The sequence below is a fragment of the Mustela lutreola genome, chromosome 10, assembly GCF_030435805.1.
Source record: "Mustela lutreola isolate mMusLut2 chromosome 10, mMusLut2.pri, whole genome shotgun sequence".
In the NCBI taxonomy this organism is placed as follows: domain Eukaryota; kingdom Metazoa; phylum Chordata; class Mammalia; order Carnivora; family Mustelidae; genus Mustela; species Mustela lutreola.
In genome coordinates this window covers 19,289,261-19,309,993 of record NC_081299.1, presented here as the reverse complement: position 1 = coordinate 19,309,993, position 20,733 = coordinate 19,289,261, and the positions used below count along the sequence as shown (strand labels likewise).

Here is a 20,733-nt window from a genome sequence, read left to right as displayed (position 1 = left end):
GTGTGTTACAAAACAATAGCAAGTGGGAAAGGAATTATCTGGCACAGCAAAATCAACCATCAAATAAACACTCCCCAGAGATGGAGTTACTAAAGCCCCAGGGGGCTCAGTCTCCTGCAGTTCAGAAAGGAGGGGAAGGAATCAGGGAAAGAACAGATAGGTACAGCTTTCCTACCACCACCCCCCCCCCGCCATAAATTCAAAATTCAAGATTTCACACAAAGCTTTGGTTTCTAGCAGTAAACATGGAGTTACATTCGTCCGTCTCCTATTAAACAATCTTGCGGCCGCTTTGACGTAAGTTTCTTACACCTGCATAAAAGTTCCTGAGTGACTTGGATATACATTCATCTTCCCTTTCTTGGTCTCCCAACCCTACTTTCTATATGGAAGGCCCCCACCCTTCATTGCTTCTGCTGCTCTCTACCCTAAGACTGGAGATTCAAGTAGGTTTATTCCAACCAAATATAAGCATATTAATATGAATCACATCAAGGAATGGTTTTGGCACAGGAGATTGGGAACAAGGGAGGAAGTGTTCTTCGCTTCTACCAGATGGAAATGTGTATGTGTGGGGGCTTCTGGGGGGAGGGGAGATAAATGAGGGGTAGGGTAGGAGTCAGGTTTTTAACAGAAGATCTGGCCCAAAATAGGAAATAGGGGAAGGGAACACAAAAGAAAGGCTGGTTTAAGACTGCCACGCTTCCAGAGGATCACCAAGCGATGTTCCAGATTCTTTTCCTGGTGCAGAACTTTTGTCAAAGATGCTTTGGCTATTTTTCTCAATACAAAGAGAAGTTTGTAAACAATAAAACCCCAAAAGAACATGGAGAAGACCAACACATTCTATTTACACAAACCAGGCCACCTAGCAATCACCCAATCTGCTATTAGTGAAGTCCTACGAAACCCAGACAAATAAGGTAACTGGGCGGGGGGGGGCAACGAGCAGGGGAGACAAGAACCCAGGATCAGACACACATCACCCAATGCGTTCTATTGCATTTGCCCCGTTTCAACAGTGAGGTAGGTTTGTGGTGAACTCACAGCATGTAAATAAAACCTTTTCTCCTTTAGCTACCACGACACTATCACTGCTACAGCAGGGCATGGCACTGGCTCTGGGCACCTCGAAGAAGCCATGGCTTATGGAATCTCTGGAAGCCAGCAAGAAAAGCCCAGAATTTATAAAGGTTAAGAAATTTAGCCTTTGCTTCACACACCCATCCCTGGGCAGCTCAAGATGGGTCCAGAGTTATTATTCTTAAACCCAACCTTACCAACTCATTTTAAAATACGCATGTGCACACACACACTCACACACATACACCCTGTTGTGCATGGTAGGCCTAGCCCCAATCCAGTAGAGGATGCATCTGGTATGTAAAGTGAGTCCTGTCCCCTGGGATTAGAAATCTGGAACAGGAATCCCTTATCACACGTATAGACAACTAATCTGGGCTTCCCCTCGGCACCCTTCAGCTGGTGCAGCCTCTCCTAATACTACTTCCTGGACCATCTTTTCCTGTTCAGACCAATTTCCAATCTTAAAGCAGGAGGTCAAGTCATGGGGAAACAGAGTTAAAACCTAGTCTCCCACGGATCACTGAAGGTAGAGGGGTTTCAAGAGAACACTATGGCAGAAAAGCCAGCTCTAATTGCCAAAAGTGAGGTAGTTCAATAGGCTATGCACTCCAACTAGATGTTCGCCCTGGTGCTCAAACAGCAAACATTCCTGCTGTGTAGACCCGGAGCTGCTGCCGACTTATCCCTGAGATCGCTCATGTACCTGAGAACACAGTGCAGGAATGAGGGCCTTAAGATTAAAATACACAAAAATACAAAACCAGAATATTTATATTACGAAAACAAAGTTAAAATGCACAAGATACGTCATTCGCACACAGCTAGTGCAGTTGGCATCCTGGAGAAAGTGGGGCCCAAGGTGCGCTTATCCATGGGAGCAAATAAATAAAATTCTGTTGGCCCGGAATGGGGTGGGAGTCTGCTTAGGAACAGTAGGTCTGTGGCCGTTCCCCCAACCATCCTGTGGCTACTGTCACAACCCACTGCTTGAGACAGTCCTCGGCACCCTATATCCCAACAGTGGGTTACGAGACAAGATGTGGAAAAACCCTGCCTTACCCCCAAGAGACTCCTGCCCACAGAATGTAGTGGTTCGTGGGTTGGGCCCATCAATCTGGTCTCATGCTTAATCTCTACATTCTGGCATGGGAAAAATTATTATTACATCTCCTTCTTCAAAAGGAAAACCATTTCCCTCTCCAGGCCACGTTCCAAAGTTGGAGATCCGGGGGTGGACACTCAGATAAAGCACACAGGGAAGGATTTTCTCCAAAACCCTCGAGAGCATCTGGATAGAGCACGGTTGGAGTTCATTGGCCTCACCCCTTCCCCCCTACCCTGCGCCAAGAGGGAAGAGGGGGTGATGCTGTGGACCCCGGCCTGAGATGCACGGCAGAGCCAGCTGCCCCCTACCCGCCCTGCCCCCACTTTCTCCACTCTGCCGATTGCTGCCTCCTCCTCAAAACTTCCTGATCCGCAAAAGAATTGCCCCCACCCACTGTAGCTCAATTCTGGGCCTCTGGGAGCAGGGCAGGGCTATGGATCTCTTCTTCTTCTTCCTCCCGAAAGTAGGCAGGCTTTCCCTGTGAGCTGGGTGCCTGCTGGGCCTTCAGGGGACACGAGGCCACCATATGGCTGATGCTTTGGCAGAAGTGGCACTTCTTAGGCTGGGGTGGCAGCTTGCATTCCTTGGCATGGTGGTCTAGACCTCCACAGTTGTAGCACCTGGTACAGAGCAGGACGGGAAAGTTGAGAAAGGAGCTAGAGCACAAGTCTACCTCTGAGTGAGGACACCTGGGCTCTGTTCAATTACTCTATCACTCCCCTTCCTGGAAACTCATTTCCCCACTTAGAAAAGGAAGAATATGACCACGACTGATACTTCCAAGTTCTTCCCAAATCTGTAATTGTCTAGATGGTATCTTCAGATTCAGGTCAACCTGCAAATACTGAAATATCAATGGAAATCATGGACCCCAATTAGGAATTGCAATTTGGAAGATAGGTAAGATGCTACCTACCTAAGATGCTACTCTTAAGAAGTGGTACCTGTCCTTCACTAAAAAAGAGAGATAATTAAAGGACTCAGACTATATGGTCTGCTCCAGGACACAGGGAAGACAAAAGAAACCAGCCACTTGGGAGAGATCTAGAAGAAGCAACAGGGACATACACCAGTTTGTCCCCAGCACTTAGACTTTCACATTCGTGGTCTCCTTTGCTTCTAAAATAATCAATAAGGCCAGCATCACTACCCCTAATTAACCATGGAGGCAAGAGCTCACAAAGCAAAATTACTTGTCAAGTCAAAGAGCTAGGTTATCAAGTGCCCTTCTCACCTACAGCCCTCTCCCCACCTCCCACACCCTAAGGCAGAAACCCAACACCCAAATTGTTGCTTCATTTTGTTCTTTGGTGTCCTGGTCCAAGAAAGGGGCTAGATCGGGAGAGCACTCCCCTTTCAAGGGGCCTTCATACCTGTCTCCGCCTTCATACCTGTCTCCCTTTGATCTGCGTTTCTGCATGTTCTTCCCTTTGGGCCGCCTCTCACTCCCAATACAAAACACCCCACCAGGGCCGGTGACCCTGATGGATTCTAGGCCCTTAGCAGACTTCTTAAAGGTGAACTCCACTGCCTCACCCTCCTTCAGGCTCCGGAAGCCCTCCATGTGCAGCTTGCTCTGGGGAAGGGAAACATGATTTAATATTAGTCTCCATTCTAACACCAAAAAAATGCACACACACATTCTTGTAGAGTATGAAGAAGAAATGTAATATTTCCATGTTTTCTGTAAAGAAAACGTCAATCAAAAGAGCCACCACAGTTAAGAACAAGAGATCTATGTTACATGAACAAAGAACAATCATTACATAAACAGATGCCGTAATATTTTGGGTAGGGTAGTTATTCTCATTTAAACTAAAATAGAACAGATGGGAAGTTCTTAAACTTAGCATTCATAAGAAATCAACAAATAGGGCGCCTGGGTGGCTCAGTGGGTTAAAGCCTCTGCCTTCAGCTCGGGTCATGATCCCAGGGTCCTCGGATCGAGGCCCACATTGGGCTCTCTGCTCAGCAGGGAGCCTATTTCCTCCTCTCTCTCTGACTGCCTCTCTGCCTACTTGTGATCGCTCTCTCTGTCAAATAAATAAATTAATTAAAAAAAAAAAAAGAAATCAACAAATAGGGGCGCCTGGCTGGCTCAGGAGGTGGACTGTGTGGCTCTTGATCTTGGGGTCATAAGTTCAAGCCCCATGATGGGCTTAGAGATGGAAGGAAGGGAGAGAGGCAGAGAGGGAGGGGAGAGGAGAGAGGAAAGGAAGAAGAGAGGAAGGGAAAATAAACAAATACAAAACTGTAAAATATAACACAGCCTTGTACACTTTAAAAATATTGAGGTGTGAAAAACAAAGTTTGAGTAAGTATAGGACAATTAAGTGGGATGCATGCTCCTGGACTGGGTCCTGAAACAGGGCAAAAAACCCATTCTGACAACTCACAAAATTTACATATGGAATACAGACAAATGTTTCAATATTAATGCCCAGGGTTTTTTTTTATCTTTGTACTGAGATTGTGAAAGGGAATGACCCTAGTTTCCAAGATACACACTGAAATATTTAGCAATAAAGGTGCCTGATGTATCTTATGATTAAGGAGCCAAAAAGACAAACCATAAGAGACTCTTAGTCTCACAAAACAAACAGGGTTGGGGGTGTGGGGGGGGAGAGGGTGGTGGGGTTATGGACATTGGGGAGGGTATGTGCTATGGTGAGTGCTGTGAAGTGTGTAAACCTGGCAATTCACAGACCTGTATCCCTGGGGCTAATAATACATTGTATGTTAATTTAAAAAAAAAAAAAAAAAAAGGAGCCAAAAAGTGTATCTGTACAAGAAGAATGACAAGGCAAATGCGACAGAATATTAAGACTTGCTTAATCTGGGGCGCCTGGGTGGCTCAGTGGGTTAAGCCGCTGCCTTCGGCTCAGGTCATGATCTCAGGGTCCTGGGATCGAGTCCCGCATCGGGCTCTCTGCTCAGCAGGGAGCCTGTTTCCTCCTCCTCTCTCTCTCTGCCTGCCTCTCTGCCTACTTGTGATCTCTCTCCGTCAAATAAATAAATAAAATCTTTAAAAAAAAAAAAAAAAAAAAAGACTTGCTTAATCTGGGTAAAGGTCCTATGGGGCGTTCTCAGGATTATTCTTGCAACCTTCTTCCAAGTCTGGAATTCTATCAATGTAATGTTCCTGCAAGGTCAAGGGAAAAGACAGTATGACCCATGCAGATGGATCAGTAAGTTTAGTCCAAGAGACCCAAGTGTATATAGAAAAATCAACAGGTGAAGAAAACAGTTCAAACTATTGAGAATATTAGCTACCCATTTTGGATATTGAGCAAGACTTCTATATTGTCTATCTCATTTATGCAAAATATATTCCAGAGGGTTTAAAATCAAAGTGTTAAAAAAAAAACAAAAAATAAACACCTTGTGAAAGTCAAGAGATAGACTGATAAAACTTGCTATGAACCAAGAGGTAAATAAATCTGAATTATTTGACTTGAACAGATGACCAGATACTACTGGGTGAAGGAAAAAAAGATCAAAAGATCCAGAATGTTTGAAACAATCCCATTAAAACACCATGTTTATACCATTATTGGGAGTTCTCACATAGCTGAGCGACAATAACAGGGTCAGGAAAAACCCAGGGTTCCCCGTTTAAAGCTCACAGTCTTGCCACTTAATACATCAACATCTCCATGCTGGTGGAGGTGACCCCCCTCTCCCATACCCTCCCCAGGACAGACTTCATGATAGCTTACTCCATTTCGGTCAAACATCCAAAGAGTGTATCAAATGTCAACAAAGTGCAGTCATCGAAAATAGGGTTCAGAGAAGCAAAAAGACCACTGCACCCAGTCTTGGCTTGCGGGAGCTTGAATAAGGAACATTATGTTACGCAGGTGGTGGTTGGTAGGAGGAATATTTCAAACTGGGACTTGGGCCTTAGGGGCAACATGTTCTCTAGCCAGATGGGATCCCCAATTTATCCATCGTTTAAATTGTTTTAATTCAGATGGCATTTCTGAAGACAAAGGTCCCACTGGGATCACCAGCAAAAAGCCTAAGCCTGAGAGCTACACACCGTAGTTCCTGAAATGTTGGTTTTACCAACTGTTGGCTGCATGACCTAAGTCAATCGTTCACCTTTGGCCCTCAGTTCCTTCAGAGACTGTAGTAATAGGTACATTACCCAACTAAGCTTCTAATGAAGATTATGTGGGTATGGAAACATCAAGAATGTGCTCAGCTAATATTTCATGTATTATTATCTATAGCTTTTGTTCCCCCAGTTCCATCATAGGAATAGCCTCTCCCTTCTTTTCCTTCCCACAGGAACAGCCTGGGACAGGCGGACGGCTCCCCTCCCCCAAGGTTGAAGTGAGGGCAGGGGCAGAGAGTCAAAGCAGGAAATAAAAACAATGCAGAAAGGCGAATGCTGTTGCACCAAAACAACTCTGATGTAAGTTACATTTGACTTGTTTCTTACTCAGCTAGGACAAGCCAATCTGCCAAGAGGTACAAGCCCAGGTCCTCCCATTTGCTTAGTGGGCTGCGAGGCTGGGACACTCCTAGCTCCAGTTGTGATGGTAGAGCAGATAAGTGTTTAACAACAAGGGTTTGGAATCTGAGGGCCTGTTATTCCCTTTCTGTGCTGACCTATAAAATGGAGCAAAAAGTAATTTTATAGAGGAGCTCTGAGGTTTTGTGCATGAAGAGTAGTTAACACAGAGCCTGTACACACAAATCCTCAGTGAGCGGAAATTATCATCAACCCCTTCAGACTAGAACAGGGCAGGGTTACAATGAGAACCAAGTTATCAGGAGTCTCAAAATTTTAACTCTGGTTTTTATAACTACAGAAACTCGGAAAAAAAAAAAATCTATTTACACCTCCTAGGTTTACTGGGAGAACAAGACAATACCAGTGGGGGCAATGTGAAAACTGCCTGGTACTCTTGGGTCATCCACTCCCCAGGATTGGAGGATCTGAGGTCTGTAAGATCTCAAAAGTTAAAAAAAAAAAAAAAAAAAGCCAAAACAAAACAAAAAATAACCCTGCAGGCACCTTACCATAGCTGGTCAAGATTTAGACTGGTGGTCTCCAGGGGTGGCTCCCTGCCCCCCCACCCCGCCCCTTTCTACAACACATAGTTTGAATTCCTCTCTTATCAGATAGGTAATCACCGTGCTGCCCCACTGAGCTGGCCTCACAGGGCCTGCATCAGAAAGGAGCCTGAAATTCTTGCTACCACCCCCACCCCACCCCCAACCACACACAAAGCAGGGCCCCGCCCCTCTCCCCATCCCCTCCAAAAAAAGAAAAGGCTGGGGGGGGGAGGGGTAAGGCTTGAGCTCCCCCAATAGAGCCCAGCCCCAGGAAACAAAGAGTTGACACTGGTTGGTTCTGGTGGTCAGATTCCTGGAGTTCCTGAGGCTGCAGCTCCGAACCCCCCACCCCCACCCCACATTCACCACATTCATCAGTTCCTTCCTCTCCACGTTGGGGTTATGGTCACGGAGAGAAATGGAGAGACACCTTTCTTCCCCAGTCAAGTCGGCTGGGTCTGCCAAAGTCACCACCAGTAGTAGCCATCCTTCCTTCTTCCCGACCTGCCATCCCAGCCTTACAGGGACAGAACTACACAGGACCCCTGCCCCCCTAACCCTCGCCTCTGGTCAAATCCTTTATGCAGGAACCTGAATGAGGATTATTTATTCTGATCAATTATTTGAAAAGTTGGGGTGGGGGAGGGAGACAGGCTTCCTTCCCATCTTCCTTACCTAGTTTGTTCGGCGAAGGAGGGTGGGCAGTTCCCAGGGGACCCATTGCACTGGGGAGGATGGCATTTCTTTTGGGTGGCAGGGAAGGGCTCAGGCCAATTCAATATTTAGACCCTCTGCTTCCTTCTTAATACCTCACCACTGTCTCCACTAACCTTCCACTCTTCAAACACTCCAGCCCCAGCATCAATCTGGGGCTTCGGCAGTTCACATAAAAGGAGTGACATTCTCTGTCATTCAGAGAATGGGGTGGAGTAAAAAGGACACTTGAGTTTCCCTGGAACTTGCTCTCTGAAGGTCGGACATACATGGTTTTTTTTTTTTTTTTTAACCATTTGTAAAAGCAAGGCCACCCCCTTTATCACCAGCTCCAACAATGCCCATGTTTAGCCGCACTGCTCCCTTCTACAGAAGCAGCAGGCAGAATTTCAAGGAAACTTGCTTTGGTTTCAGGGAGGCAAGCATGACAGGAGTTCCTGGTTTTTCTGCAGCTCTCAGGGCCATTCCAGCAAAAGACTGTCTAGTGTGCTGTCTATTCCCTCAGCCCTAACCACCTAGCGGTACACAAACGTTGGGGAATAACCCAAGTTCCCCACTACCCAAAGTCACTGATATTTACTCATGCTTACTAAAAGCTAAGGAGAGCTCTAAGCACTTAACCCCTTATACCAAGTCTGCCAAGTAGGCCTCATAATCACCCCATGTTACCACTGAGATCAGGGAAGCAAAGAAGGGAAGTATATCGTCCAAATTCAGTGAGCCACAGAGGTGCTCTGATGCCCACTAGCCTGACCCTCCAGCCAGTGCTATGCAGTATAATGCAAATCACACATACAGGGCGCCTGGGTGGCTCAGTGGGTTAAGCAGCTGCCTTCGCCTCAGGTCATGATCTCAGGGTCCTGGGATCGAGTCCCGCATCGGGCTCTCTGCTCAGCAGGGAGCCTGCTTCCTCCTCTCTCTCTCTCTCTGCCTGCCTCTCTGACTACTTGTGATTTCTCTCTGTCAAATAAATAAATAAAATCTTTAAAAAAAAAAAAATCACACATACATATTCTAGAACTTTCTGAACCAGAAGTAAAGGAAGCCAATGAAAGAAAGGACTCAGTCCTGAGGTGTCATCATAGTCCTCCTACCTGAGCTTCATTCCTGAAGGTAGGGCTTGGTAGGGGCTGGGAAACCAACCGGTTCTACCTGAAACAGCTTGTCTGATGAGGTGTCAGAGAGGGTTGAGGAAAGAGATCAGCCAGAACTAAAGGCTGCCCACACAGGGACAGCCCCCACATGGCACCTCCGCTCAGATGCAGCGGGGACCCCAGCTCCTGCGTTCTCCACCAGATGGCGCTGTTCAGCAGCCTGTCTGCACTGAAAGCCAGAGCGGGAGACTGAAGGAACAGCCAGAGGAACCTCGAAGCCTTATCTCCCCAACTCCTGGGGCAGTCAGTAATCGTCTGTCCTCAGGAAAGCGTTTCAAGGGGATCACACTTTCAAGGATAGGGAACTGACTTCTCACCAGGCCCCCATCCACCCAAGGGGTGCAGGAGAAAGGGTCCTGGAGTTTTCAGCCAGAAACCTAGTTGTTCACTTATTCTTCTTGGAATTTGAGTTCCTGCTTGAATTAAGTAACTCCAAGCTGAGATCATTTTAAGTGAGTTTGTACACACGAGGTACTATCCCTGAAAATTTTCTCCTCCTCCCCCACACCACCTGACCCCAGACTTCATAGAGATAGTAACTGTTACTCTTGCCTGCAGGAAGAAGGGAGGGTGGAGGCTTTCCCTAGAGCAGCTCCCGCCTACGCCCCCCCAAAACAGGCAATTCTAGTAGGGTGGTTTGATTAGGAATGTTCAAGAAACAACCTTGCCCTGGGGAAAGTCACTAAAAACCACTTACCAGCTGAAAGGTGACAAGTTTCTCAGATTGAAAGCTCACTCAGGATCGTGGCACAGCCTTTCCTTGGGACACTGTCTAGAAAGCATGTCTCTTCAGAAAGAGAGACCCGAGAAGATCCCATAATGCTCAAACTAACCTCTACCAACTTTCTGAAAATTAGGGTGATTCACTTAGTTTTTAAAAAATCTGATTTGTCTGGTTAAGATGAAGAACTACGGAATGACCAAACTTGTGGCTTCCAGTCCACAAGCAGAAACCAGAGGATCCCATCTGGGTCTCCACACTGTGACATTCAAGCCACCAGCTTTCACCATGCCCCTCAGAGCCCAACCCTATTTCAGACCTCAGTTCCGAAAGAGCAGTTATCAGCATAACACACCCTCCCTTATCTCCAATCTTTTTCTCTGGAGGAAGATCTCTGCTGACAGGGACCCCAAACTGTTACTGTCCTCCTGATTTAGGAGCTCCTTCTTTCTTCACAGGCATTCCTTCTGCCCACCAAGCCCATACTAGTGTAATAGGAAGAAACTAACCAGACAGCTAGCTAGTCCCACTCTTTAGAAGAGCTTACAGGTTAGTTAGAGGAGAGGTAAGACAAGCACATCACTAACTAGATATGAGGTGAGTAATCAGAAGCACCAGTAAAGTTATAAAGCAGGTGGGAAATATCTCTACATTCTCCCCTCTCCAACCCCAGCACCCAGGAGTCCTAATCCAGACCCCGCCTGAGGTAGCTCTCCCACTCAGCCTTTGCAGAAAAAGCAAGCCACGTGGCTTCAGTATTGAAATTTTTTCTCCTAACCCAAAACTTGGTCCCTTAGTCAGCTTGGGGCTCTTCTTTTGCCTCAGGCCTTCCAATGCCGCTTTTTAGCTAGAAAGCCATCTCAGACATAGTTGGGATCTGAAGAACTGTAGAGTAAGCAGGGAGCCTTTTCTGGTGCTCCAATTTCTACAAATCTTGCGGATTTGGGAGTTGAGCCACAGGAAACATGAGTTAAGCCAAAACTCTTACAATAGCTATGAAGATCTCAAAATTCTTGGTGAATCTTAAACAACTTTGTGGCTTCTTGCTCCTGCTTTCCCTGTGTAACTATTTCTCACCTGAGGGGGGATTCTGCCTCTGGGACGGCATGGTCTGGAGATGTTTTTAGTTGTCACAACCAAGGGATGCTCTGAGCAAAGGGTTATCTTCCTCAAAATATGTCAATTGAGGTTGAGAAACCTTAATTTAAGGGCGGGCCATCTGCCAATACTATGATTCTTAAATTCTCCTAAACACATGGTTAAGCAGAGGTTCTGGATCTAAAGATGTGTCTGAACAGAAGTGTCGTTTAGAGAAATCTCTTTTACCTTTTTTTTTTTTAAGGGTAAGGGGAGGTTTTCTTTCCTACTCCTCTACTCCTGGGGAGGCCTGAATTGTTTTGAGAGGGAGCACAAGAACAGTCGTGAATAGTGCTAGAAACCAAATAAGCCCAACCTTGGAAAGGAAAAGAAAATATTAAATTGCTTTCCCCTCTTTTCCTTTCTTAGAAAGGGGCTTCCTGACCCTCTCCCCTGGCAGACATTTAACGGGACAATTATCCTTCTCATCATCTCGGGCTCCAGGATACCCACCACCAGCAGCCAAAGAAGGGGAGGTTTTCTTCCTAAAGAGAGCAGCCTTACCCCCTTCTCAGCTGCCCCCCCCCCAATACCCAGACTTTGGGAACACGGGAACACATTCCTTCCACAGAACAATCTTTAGGGACTGTCCTGAATCTACTCTACATTAGATCCCCAAAGAAATAGTTCAGATTTCTCAAGTGCAGGGACTATAATCACCAGTCTACTGCTGTCGTAGGGTTTGAGGATCAACCCGAGCCCGGGCAGCACGCTATCCTACCAGGTAAGGTTCAGGGAATTTCCACTCATTGTCCTCTGTGACTGTTGGTAGAGGGCATTTAGAAGACAAATTCTTGATTCCTTCTCCCTGCTCAACTCCCTCTTGATAACTTACTCAACAGTGGCATGTCCCTGGACATTCCAAGACCCTGAAATCCAAGATTATCTCCCAAATGACCCATTTAAAGGAGCTTGATGCAGTTTCCACTCCCCAAACCTGAAGATCCTGGCTTTCCTCTAGAAAATTCAGTATTTTCCAACTGCTTTTGATCCCAATGTTAAGTGAATTGGGGCACAGATTCATCTGTTCAGGAACACCTTCCTTGGGACTGGACAGCACTAACGAACCCCAGATGAGGGGCTACATTCCTTCCAGCCCCTATTTGGCAGCCTTTGGAAGGGACGCAAGAAAATGTTGGGTCTCTTTAATTCCAAGCCTCCCAAAATTGGGGAAGCTGTCCAGTCCATCTCCAGACCAAGAGATTTTAATCTCTTTGTGATCAGATAAATGGGAAAGTGGGAGAGCTGGCTACCCCGCTGAGGAGGGCCATTCAAAGCTGGTTCCTGTAATAAAGTGATTTAATAGATCTAAAGAGGCCAATTCCCTTCATTCTCCCGCAATTACTTCCTGTGGGTTATCATTCACATATGTAAATGAGACAGGGAGTTGGGGGCAAAGCCTGAACAAGTTGTCGGGTGGTTGGGGGTGGGGGTAAAGGGTGGGAGGAGATACTGGACGCAGCCAGGAGGTGGGAAAGTAAGCTGCGGCGTACCCACCCGGCAGGGCAGATGTTCCAGTAGCCCAGTGACCCCCCCCTCCCCGTGAAGTACCCCAACATGAACTGGGTCCCGGCACTCCTCCATCTCCCCACTCCGTGTCCTCGCGTGGAAGAGCACGCTCGGGAGACTTCCTGGCAGCCTCCCACCAGTCCACCCAGGATCTCCCTTCTCCACCCCTCCCCCTCCAGAATACCATCCCTGAGGCTCCAACCCTTAATCCCCACATCCTCCTTTCCCCTCCCCCCAGGCTCCTAAAGCCAACCTCTCCGAAGTAACCCCTCCCTGCCCGGTCTGGGTGTCAACCTACTGGACCCGAGATGATCAATTTCTCTTCCACGTCCCACACCAAACCTCCGAAGGTGGAAGGGACTCTAACAGCAACTTCCTTTCCGTGGTTGTTATGGGTGGCTGGTGTCCCAGGACCACCGGAACACTTCTAAGATATACAGGAGGGGGTGAAAGGAAGAGGAAGCCGGGGAGGAGGGGAACCTGAAGTCTCTGGCTCCTTGTTCGAGGCTGGAATGTTAGGACAGCAATCAATGGCCGTCTGGGGCCATAAATGCCAAGCAGAGAATAGGTCCAGAGGCTAGACTCCTCCACCCCCTGCCCTGCGACACTGAATTTCACCCCCACTGGGCTGCCTTGCTTTAACTGAGAACTTGGGGTTGTGACCTAACTCCCTCCCAGCCCGGACTAGGAATCTAAGGCCTGGACTCCGGTTTTCCTTCCTGGTGGAACTCCACGGCCAAAGCCCAATAGGTTAATTATGTGCCTGAGATGGGTACGCTGGAAGAGGTTTCAGGTTCCCAGAGTCTTCAAGGATCGGCCAAACTCACTAAGGCCCCAGGGCTTGAGTTTTGGGTGACCACCTGGGTGAGGAGACCCAGCTGACTTCTCAGCTTTACCCCTGCTTGATCCCAGAGAGGTTTGCCTGCCTCTCTCCCGCCAGAGAGCTCCATTCACACTTTAGTCAAAGACGCTGGGCGCTCAAGGCCCTGAACGGGGCATGTGCTTCCCTGGCCGGCCTGCTCGCCCTCCCCCCACCGGCAAGCACAATACAACCTTAGTTTCTGCCACATGGGGTCACCTCCCTGCCCCCTGCCCCCTTCCCAAGGGAAAGAGGTAACAGACACGTGGTAAGCCAGAAAGGTTCCGGGAAAGGTTAGGGGTACTGTTCATAGACTCAGCAACCCTCCCGGTCCCGTTGGAGTTAATGGGGACTCAGGACTGGGGTGCCACGACACAGATGGGAGCGCACAATGAGGGCCCACGATCTCCCTCAATATAACAGCCGAGTCTGTCCGCCCAACCTTGAATATGCGCGCCAACATCCCCTTCCCCCGGCGAAGTTCCCAGCGTCTGTCTCACCTGGTGCACAAAGACATCCACCGGGGGGTCAAGCGCGACCCCTGCGCGGGCGGTCATGGACAGGAAGCCGAACCCCATGCGCACGTTGAACCACTTACAGATGCCGGCACCGTGCAGCAGCTGCGGCTCCTCGGCCGCCCGGGCGGCGTCCTCCTGCGCCTCCTCCGGCGCCTTGGCGCAGCCACCTGGAGGTTGGGAGGACGCTCAACTGGGGGGCCACGGAATCGGAGGGTGTTCTCGAGACCCAGCAGGGATACCCGAGTGTCCAGCCCGCGGATGGGCACCCAGGTGGCTGCAGCTACCAACCACCTGGCGAGGAAAGAAATGTCCTGGCCGCCTCCCGCGCTCCCCAAGCTTACACTTAAGCGAGTGTTGCCCCAAAAGTTTTGCTCCTCTTCCCACAACACGTTGCCCGGGGATAGATGGCCGGACAGGCCCCTCCTCTTCTCTCCCTCCGCCCCTGTAGCCTCGGTGTGCACGCCACGGGGACACCAGGGTTCCTTGGTCCAGAAATGGCCCCTGAGGCAGGAGGCCGCACAGACTTAGGGTCCTTCGGCCAGTCTGGAGGACATTTCCCCACCTCCCTTTTATGTGGCTCCTGGGCGCCCCTGAAGCCTAAGGTGTCCCCAGTAAGTCCCGAGCTCGAACCTGCAAACTGCTGGTTTGACACAGAGCCCATGGTAGTCGGCTGAGCCCACGGCCCCGGGCCCCTGGTCGGGTGGCTGCTGGCCCCAGAGAAGTCCGGAGGCAAAGGGGTGGCTCGGAGAAGAGGCCGCTACATCTTCCCCAGCACAATAGCGGTGGGAGGGCCCACGGCTTTTCAAAGGCTCCCAAATTCTAAAAGACAATGACCCAACCCCCCGCGGGCAGCCCCCTCCCCTCCCCTCCCTCTTCTTTCCCCTCCCTTTCCCTCTGGCTCCAGCTCCGGCCCTCCCCCATCGTTGTGGTCTCTGACACCTCTGGGGTGTCTCTTCTCAGAACCTTGAGGTTTGACACCCCCTCCCCACACACACACATCTGGAGATGGGGGCCGTCAGCTCTAGAAGTCTTGAGTACCCCGGAATTTGGAATCCTGCACTTTAACGACTTAGTGGGGGCCCCCCAAAGCAGCATACAGGTGGGGGGCTTATGGAGGGGGGTAGTTCTAAAACCATGTGACTGCTCCCACACACACTCACACACCACCCCCACCCCCCGCGCAGATAATTATACATTCCAGAGAGTTGGGGGAGGGAGGTGTGAGCCTGGCAGCCCTGGCCAATCAGAGACTCAAACCACCTGTCAAGGGAGAAATGGATGAGCCCTCCCCCTCCCCCAGCTCTTGAGCGCCCCTCCCCCTCCCTTCCCCTTCAGGCCTCCGAGCTGACCCGGCTGCTTGGCGCTGACCCGCTCTCACCCCCCACCCCCGTGTGCTTAGATAGACCTGGAGTTCAGGACATTAGGAAGCCTGGGATGGGGAAGCGGGGGGGGGGGGGGGGGGGCGGAGACGCAGCAGGGCTGATCTCCAGTCCTGACCAAGGCGCTTCCTCGAAAGGGGCTGTCTCTGACTCACTGAATGTCTCTGCCTCCCTGAGTTTCGACTGTTTCTCTAGATATCTCAAAGTGCTCCTAATTGATTCTGTGTAAAAAATCCTTTCCTTCCAAATCTGTGTCTAAAACTGATTCCACGTGGTGCTTCCTGGGCGAGCAGGAGGAATCCAAAAGTGTTCCTCCCTCATCCAGCTGTCCTCATCCTGTCTCCATCCCAAACGCGACCCTATCCGCGGGAGAGGGACTAGGTGGGTAGGTGGATGGAGGCATTTCTTCCAGTATTCCGGACACTCCTGGGTTCCCGGACCCTCGTCTTTTCAGAGTCCCACCTTAAAGTGTGCTTCCCCCCACAAGGAGTGTGGTTGGTGGGGGAACTGAAGTATAGGATCTCCTTACTCGAAGAGGTAGCCTCCCTTTCTAAGAAATAAAGAGGGTTGGTCAAGGGGGTGGCTAGTGCCCTGGTCGGAGATGGACAATGGCCGGGGGCTCAGTGCACGGCCCTGGCCCTGCCCCTTCACTTCCGGTGCTCAGTTCAAACTGGACAATGCCAGCTCCGGCCAGTTCCCCTCCCCCACTGCTACAACCCATTTAAAGAGACAGAGCCTGCTTTCGGGGGCATCCGCTTGCTGGGAATTCAGTCTTCTCCACCAACTGTGCAGAACCTCTCGCGCTTCCCACCCTGAGCCTGTGTGTGTGTGTGTGTGTGTGCGCGCGCGCGCGTGCGCCCCCACATGTGTATTTGAGAAAGAGAGAGGGAATGAGTGGGGGTAGGGAAAGGAAAGAAGAGCAAGGGTCTGTGGAGAGATTATTTTTTCTCTTTTCTACATGGAATGCTCTTCAAGAGACTAAAACTTGAGTGTAAGGGATGGTGAATTGGACATTGGGTGATAAAGAGGACAACCGCGGCCTTTTGCTACTCCGCCTAAAAAATACATATGATTAACAAATGTCATTAGCAGTGCCCCACTCCCAACTGAGAACCTTACATCAGCCAAAGCCATTTGTATTTATATAATCCTCCCCACCTCAGAATCTTATCTCCCCTCGTTACTAGCGCCTTTAAAATATAATGCACTCCCTGCATCTCTGTCCTTAAGATCCAAGAGCAGGTGACTGAGGTCTAGCTGAAAAGATGGAAAAAAGAGTTTCGCGGTTTGGTTTCACTTGGTCGGCTCACTAATCAGAGTTGTTTCCTTGGCAAACGCAACCAGCCTCTCTGTCCAAGGTCCTGAGAGTGCCAGGAGCCCTGTCCACGGTGCTGAATAAGGCCAAGCAAGCTTCTCCTAGCTCCCAGCTCCCAGCTTTGAAAACGCCTTCTTGACTTCCCACTCCAAGTCCTTTTCAGAAAACCTAATTCTTCTCAACCCTTCAGTGATGCTGACACACTTGAAACAAGCGAAGGCATTCTCTTGAATGACAAAAAGAGGGCATTTCCAGCAATATGACTCTGTGAGAGCAGAGCAAGTATCTCAAGCTCCCTTTCAGAAAAATGGATATAACTGTTCATTTGGCCACAGAAGATGAGGAAAGAGGAGATGGTATTTTCTGATTCAAAGGAAACCAGAGTAGGGGCACCTGGCTGGCTCAGTCAGTAAAGCATCCAACTGTTTATCTCTAGGTTGTGAGTACCAGGTCCACATTGGGTGTAGAGATAACTTAAAAATAAAAGATATTTAAAAAATAATAAAATCTCTGGGGTGCTTGGGTAGCTTAGACATTAAATGTCTGCCTTTGGCTCAGGTCATGAACCCAGGATCCAGGGATAGAACCACCTGTCAATACCCGCATGGGGTTCCCCGCTCAGTGGGAGGCCTGCTTCTCCCTCTTCCACTCTGTCTGCCTGTGTTCCCTTTCTTGTTGTGTCTGTCAAATAAATAGATACAATCTTTTTTTAAAATTATGTCTTAAAAAATAAAATAAAATATTTTTTAAAAAAGAAACTAGAGCAGGGGAAAAAAAAGAAAACCAAAGTAGAAGAGAGACTAACCTTTGTTTTTTATTTATTTTCCTAATTAATAAGAAAATAGAAGCACAGGTGTTGGAATCAGCTTGCCCATGTTTGAATGTCGAGTCTACTTTCACAATTCTGTGAAGTGGGGCAAATTTTTTAACCTCTCTACACCTCATTTTCCCTCTCTGTCCAGTGGAAATAATGAGAATATCTAACTCGTACAGTTATTATGAGGATAAAGTTAGATCATACATGTAAAGCTTTTAAAATATGTCTGGGGCGCCTGATGGCTCAGTGGGTTAAAGCCTCTGTCTTTGGCTCAGGTCATGATCCTAGGGTCCTGGGATTGAGCCCCACATTGGGCTCTCTGCTTCAGCTGGGAGCCTGCTTTCCCCCCAACCCCCGCCTGCTTCTCTGCCTACTTGTGATCTCTGTCTGTCAAATACATAAAAAAATAAAAATAAATAAAAATAAAACAGTGTCTGTGATGGCTTTTAATAATATAAACTATGGGGGTGCCTGGGTGGCTCAGTGGATTAAGCCTCTGCCTTCGGCTCCGGTCATGATCCCAGGGTCCTGGGATGGAGCCCCGCATCTGGCTCTCTGCTCAGCAGGAAGCCTGCTTCCTCCTCTCTCTCTGCCTGCCTCTCTACCTACTTGTGATCTCTCTCTCTGTCAAATAAATAAATAAAATCTTTTTAAGATTTTGACAGAGAGAGAGATCACAAGTAGGCAGAGAGGCAGGCAGAGAGAGAGAGAGGAGAAAGCAGGCTCCCTGCCGAGCAGAGCCCGATGCGGGACTCGATCCCAGGACCCTGAGATCATGACCTGAGCCGAAGGCAGCAGCTTAACCCACTGAGCCACCCAGGCGCCCAATAAATAAAATCTTTAAAAAAATATATAAACTATGACTTTTTAAAATTTTATTTATTTATTTGACAGAGAGAAAGATCACAAGTAGGCAGAGAGGCAGGCAGAGAAAGAGGGGGAAGCAGGCTCCCCGCCAAGCAGAGAGCCCGATGTGAGGCTCCATCCCAGGACCCTGGGATCATGACCTGAGCCGAAGGCAGCGGCTTAACCTACTGAGCCACACAGGCACCCCAAACTGTGACTATTATTATAGCTACTGTACATACAATTGTCTCTATGAGCCAGAACCTGCTGGGTCACTTACTTCTTAGGACTAGGGCCCTTCATGTGTTCTTTCTTTCTGCATTGTCTCCTACATCCTTACCAGTACCCAGCACAGTGCCTAGCTCATAGAATACGCTCAAGAAGAGTGTCCTGAATAAGCTTTAATTGACTTTAATGGTATTGACAATTAATAATTAATTGATAATTAATAATTTAATAGAATAATAATTAAATTAAATAATAATTTAATAGTAAACATCATTATAACTCCTAATATTTATTCCCCTGGATTACCTCGCTCAAGTCTAAACAATGCAGCACAGGAGATGCTCAGGACCTCATAAATTTGCATATGTAGAGGCAGAGGATGCTTTAGGAAGGGACATATGGCTCTCAACATAATTGGCTCTTCATCCCCAGTGGGTTGATTCTATGTGGAGATGAGAACTCCTGACCAAACCCTTCTTCTCTTGGGTCCTTAACTCAGTGAAAACTTATTAGATATCTACTGTGATCCAGTCAATGTGTTAACTCACAAGTTCAGTGGAAGAATCAGATAAGTAATATGCACTAAGTAATAAGATGAACAAAAATGTACCCCCAAAATGTAAACCAGAAACATGCCCACAACACCCAGCTGGTAGAGCATGTGGCTTTTTTTTTTTTTTAAGATTTTATTTATTTATTTGACAGAGAGAAATCACAAGTAGATGGAGAGGCAGGCAGAGAGGGAGAGGGAAGCAGGCTCCCTGCTGAGCAGAGAGCCTGATGTGGGACTCAATCCCAGGACCCTGAGATCATGACCTGAGCTGAAGGCAGTGGCTTAACCCACTGAGCCACCCAGGCGCCCCGAGCATGTGGCTTTTGAGCTTGGGATCCTAAGTTCAAGTTCCATGTTGAGGGTAGAGTTTATTTTTAAAAAGAAGAAGGAGGAGGAGGAGGAAAAGGAGAAGGATGAGGAGGAGGAGAAAGAAGAAGAAAGAAAGATTGATTCTCTGTGTTCCAAGTTACAGTCTGATTAGGGAGACAAGACTTCAGATAGCTAAGTATTACAAGTTTCTTGTGTTTTTCTGGGAATGATAATATCTAGGCAAGAAGAAAAAGGGCTTTTTATTTTTTTTTATTTTGTTTTTTTTTAAAGATTTTTTTTTTTTTTTGACAGGCAGAGATTACAAGTAGGCAGAGAGGCAGGCAGAGAGAGAGAGAGGAAGAAGCAGGCTCTCCGCCGAGCAGAGAGCCTGATGCGGGGCTCGATCCCAGGACCCTGGGATCATGACCTGAGCCAAAGGCAGAGGCTTTAACCCACTGAGCCACCCAGGCGTCCCGGGTTTTTTATTTTTTTAAGATTTTATTTATTTATTTGAGAGAGAAAGAAGGAGAAGCAGGCTCCCCACTGAGCAGAGAGCCCAATGTGGGGCTTAATCCCAGGACCCTGGGATCCTGACCTGAACCAAAGGTAGATACTCAACCAACTGAGCCACCCAGGTGCCCCAAAAGGGCTCTTTGGACAAAGGTATTACAGTAACACAAAAAACATCTAAAGTATTTTGTCCAGTTTCTCTTGCGTAGGTTCATATCTTCATAAAAGGAAGCGCTGGAAGAAGTCTGAGTAATAACTCACTCAACATTTAAAAAATATTTATTGAGCACTCCCATGAGGCAGGCATTGTTCTAAGTGTTGGGAATACATTAATAAACAATAGGAACAAAAATGCTGCCTTTGTGGAGCTTATATTCTGACAGGCAGTAATAACAACTATTATTTATCAAGAATAAAGGGAGGGATCCCTGGGTAGCTCAGTGGGTTAAAGCCTCTGCTTTTGGCTCAGGTTATGATCTCGGGGTCCTGGATCGAACCCCATATTGGGCTCTCTGCTCAGCGGGGGGGCCTGCTTCCCCCTCCATCTCTGCCTGCCTCTCTGCCTACCTGTGATCTCTCTCTCTGTGTCAGATAAATAAATAAAATATCTAAAAAATAAATACAGGCACAGGGGCGCCTGTGTGGCTAAGTGGGTTAAAGCTTCTGCCTTCGGCTCAGGTCATGATCTCAGAGTCCTGGGACTGAGCCCCACATTGGGCTCTCTGCTCAGTGGGGAGCCTGCTTCCCCCTCTCTCTGCCTGCCTTTCTGCTTACTTGTGATCTCTCTCTCTCTCTCTGTCAAATAAATAAATAAATAAATAAATAAAATCTTTTTAAAAATACAGGCACATTTTTTCACCATATTGCACATCTGAGACTCACATAACATTGTATGCTAACTAAATG

The 20,733-nt window shown here is 48.1% G+C and overlaps 1 protein-coding gene across 1 annotated transcript; it reads right to left on the bottom strand.

Annotated features, from left to right (window-relative positions):
• Nucleotides 1–1,945: 1,945 nt before the first annotated feature.
• LIN28A (lin-28 homolog A) lies at nucleotides 1,946–14,531 on the bottom strand. The gene is made up of 4 exons (XM_059137520.1): nucleotides 14,501–14,531; nucleotides 13,853–14,037; nucleotides 3,583–3,767; nucleotides 1,946–2,811 (listed from the first exon to the last, which is right to left on the bottom strand). The coding sequence occupies exons 1-4, from the start codon at nucleotides 14,529–14,531 to the stop codon at nucleotides 2,592–2,594; spliced, it is 621 nt and encodes a 206-aa protein (XP_058993503.1). The 3' UTR covers nucleotides 1,946–2,591.
• Between the last annotated feature and the right edge of the window lie 6,202 nt (nucleotides 14,532–20,733).

Bases quoted from the DNA above. Each gene is read 5' to 3' on its own strand.
- LIN28A (XM_059137520.1), bottom strand. From the start codon at position 14,531: ATGGGCTCTGTGTCAAACCAGCAGTTTGCAG. The intron at 14,038-14,500 runs GTTCGAGCTCGG...CCCAACCTCCAG, and splicing joins GTCAAACCAGCAGTTTGCAG to GTGGCTGCGCCAAGGCGCCG. The intron at 3,768-13,852 runs GTGAGACAGACG...TCCCTTCCCCAG, and splicing joins TGGATGTCTTTGTGCACCAG to AGCAAGCTGCACATGGAGGG.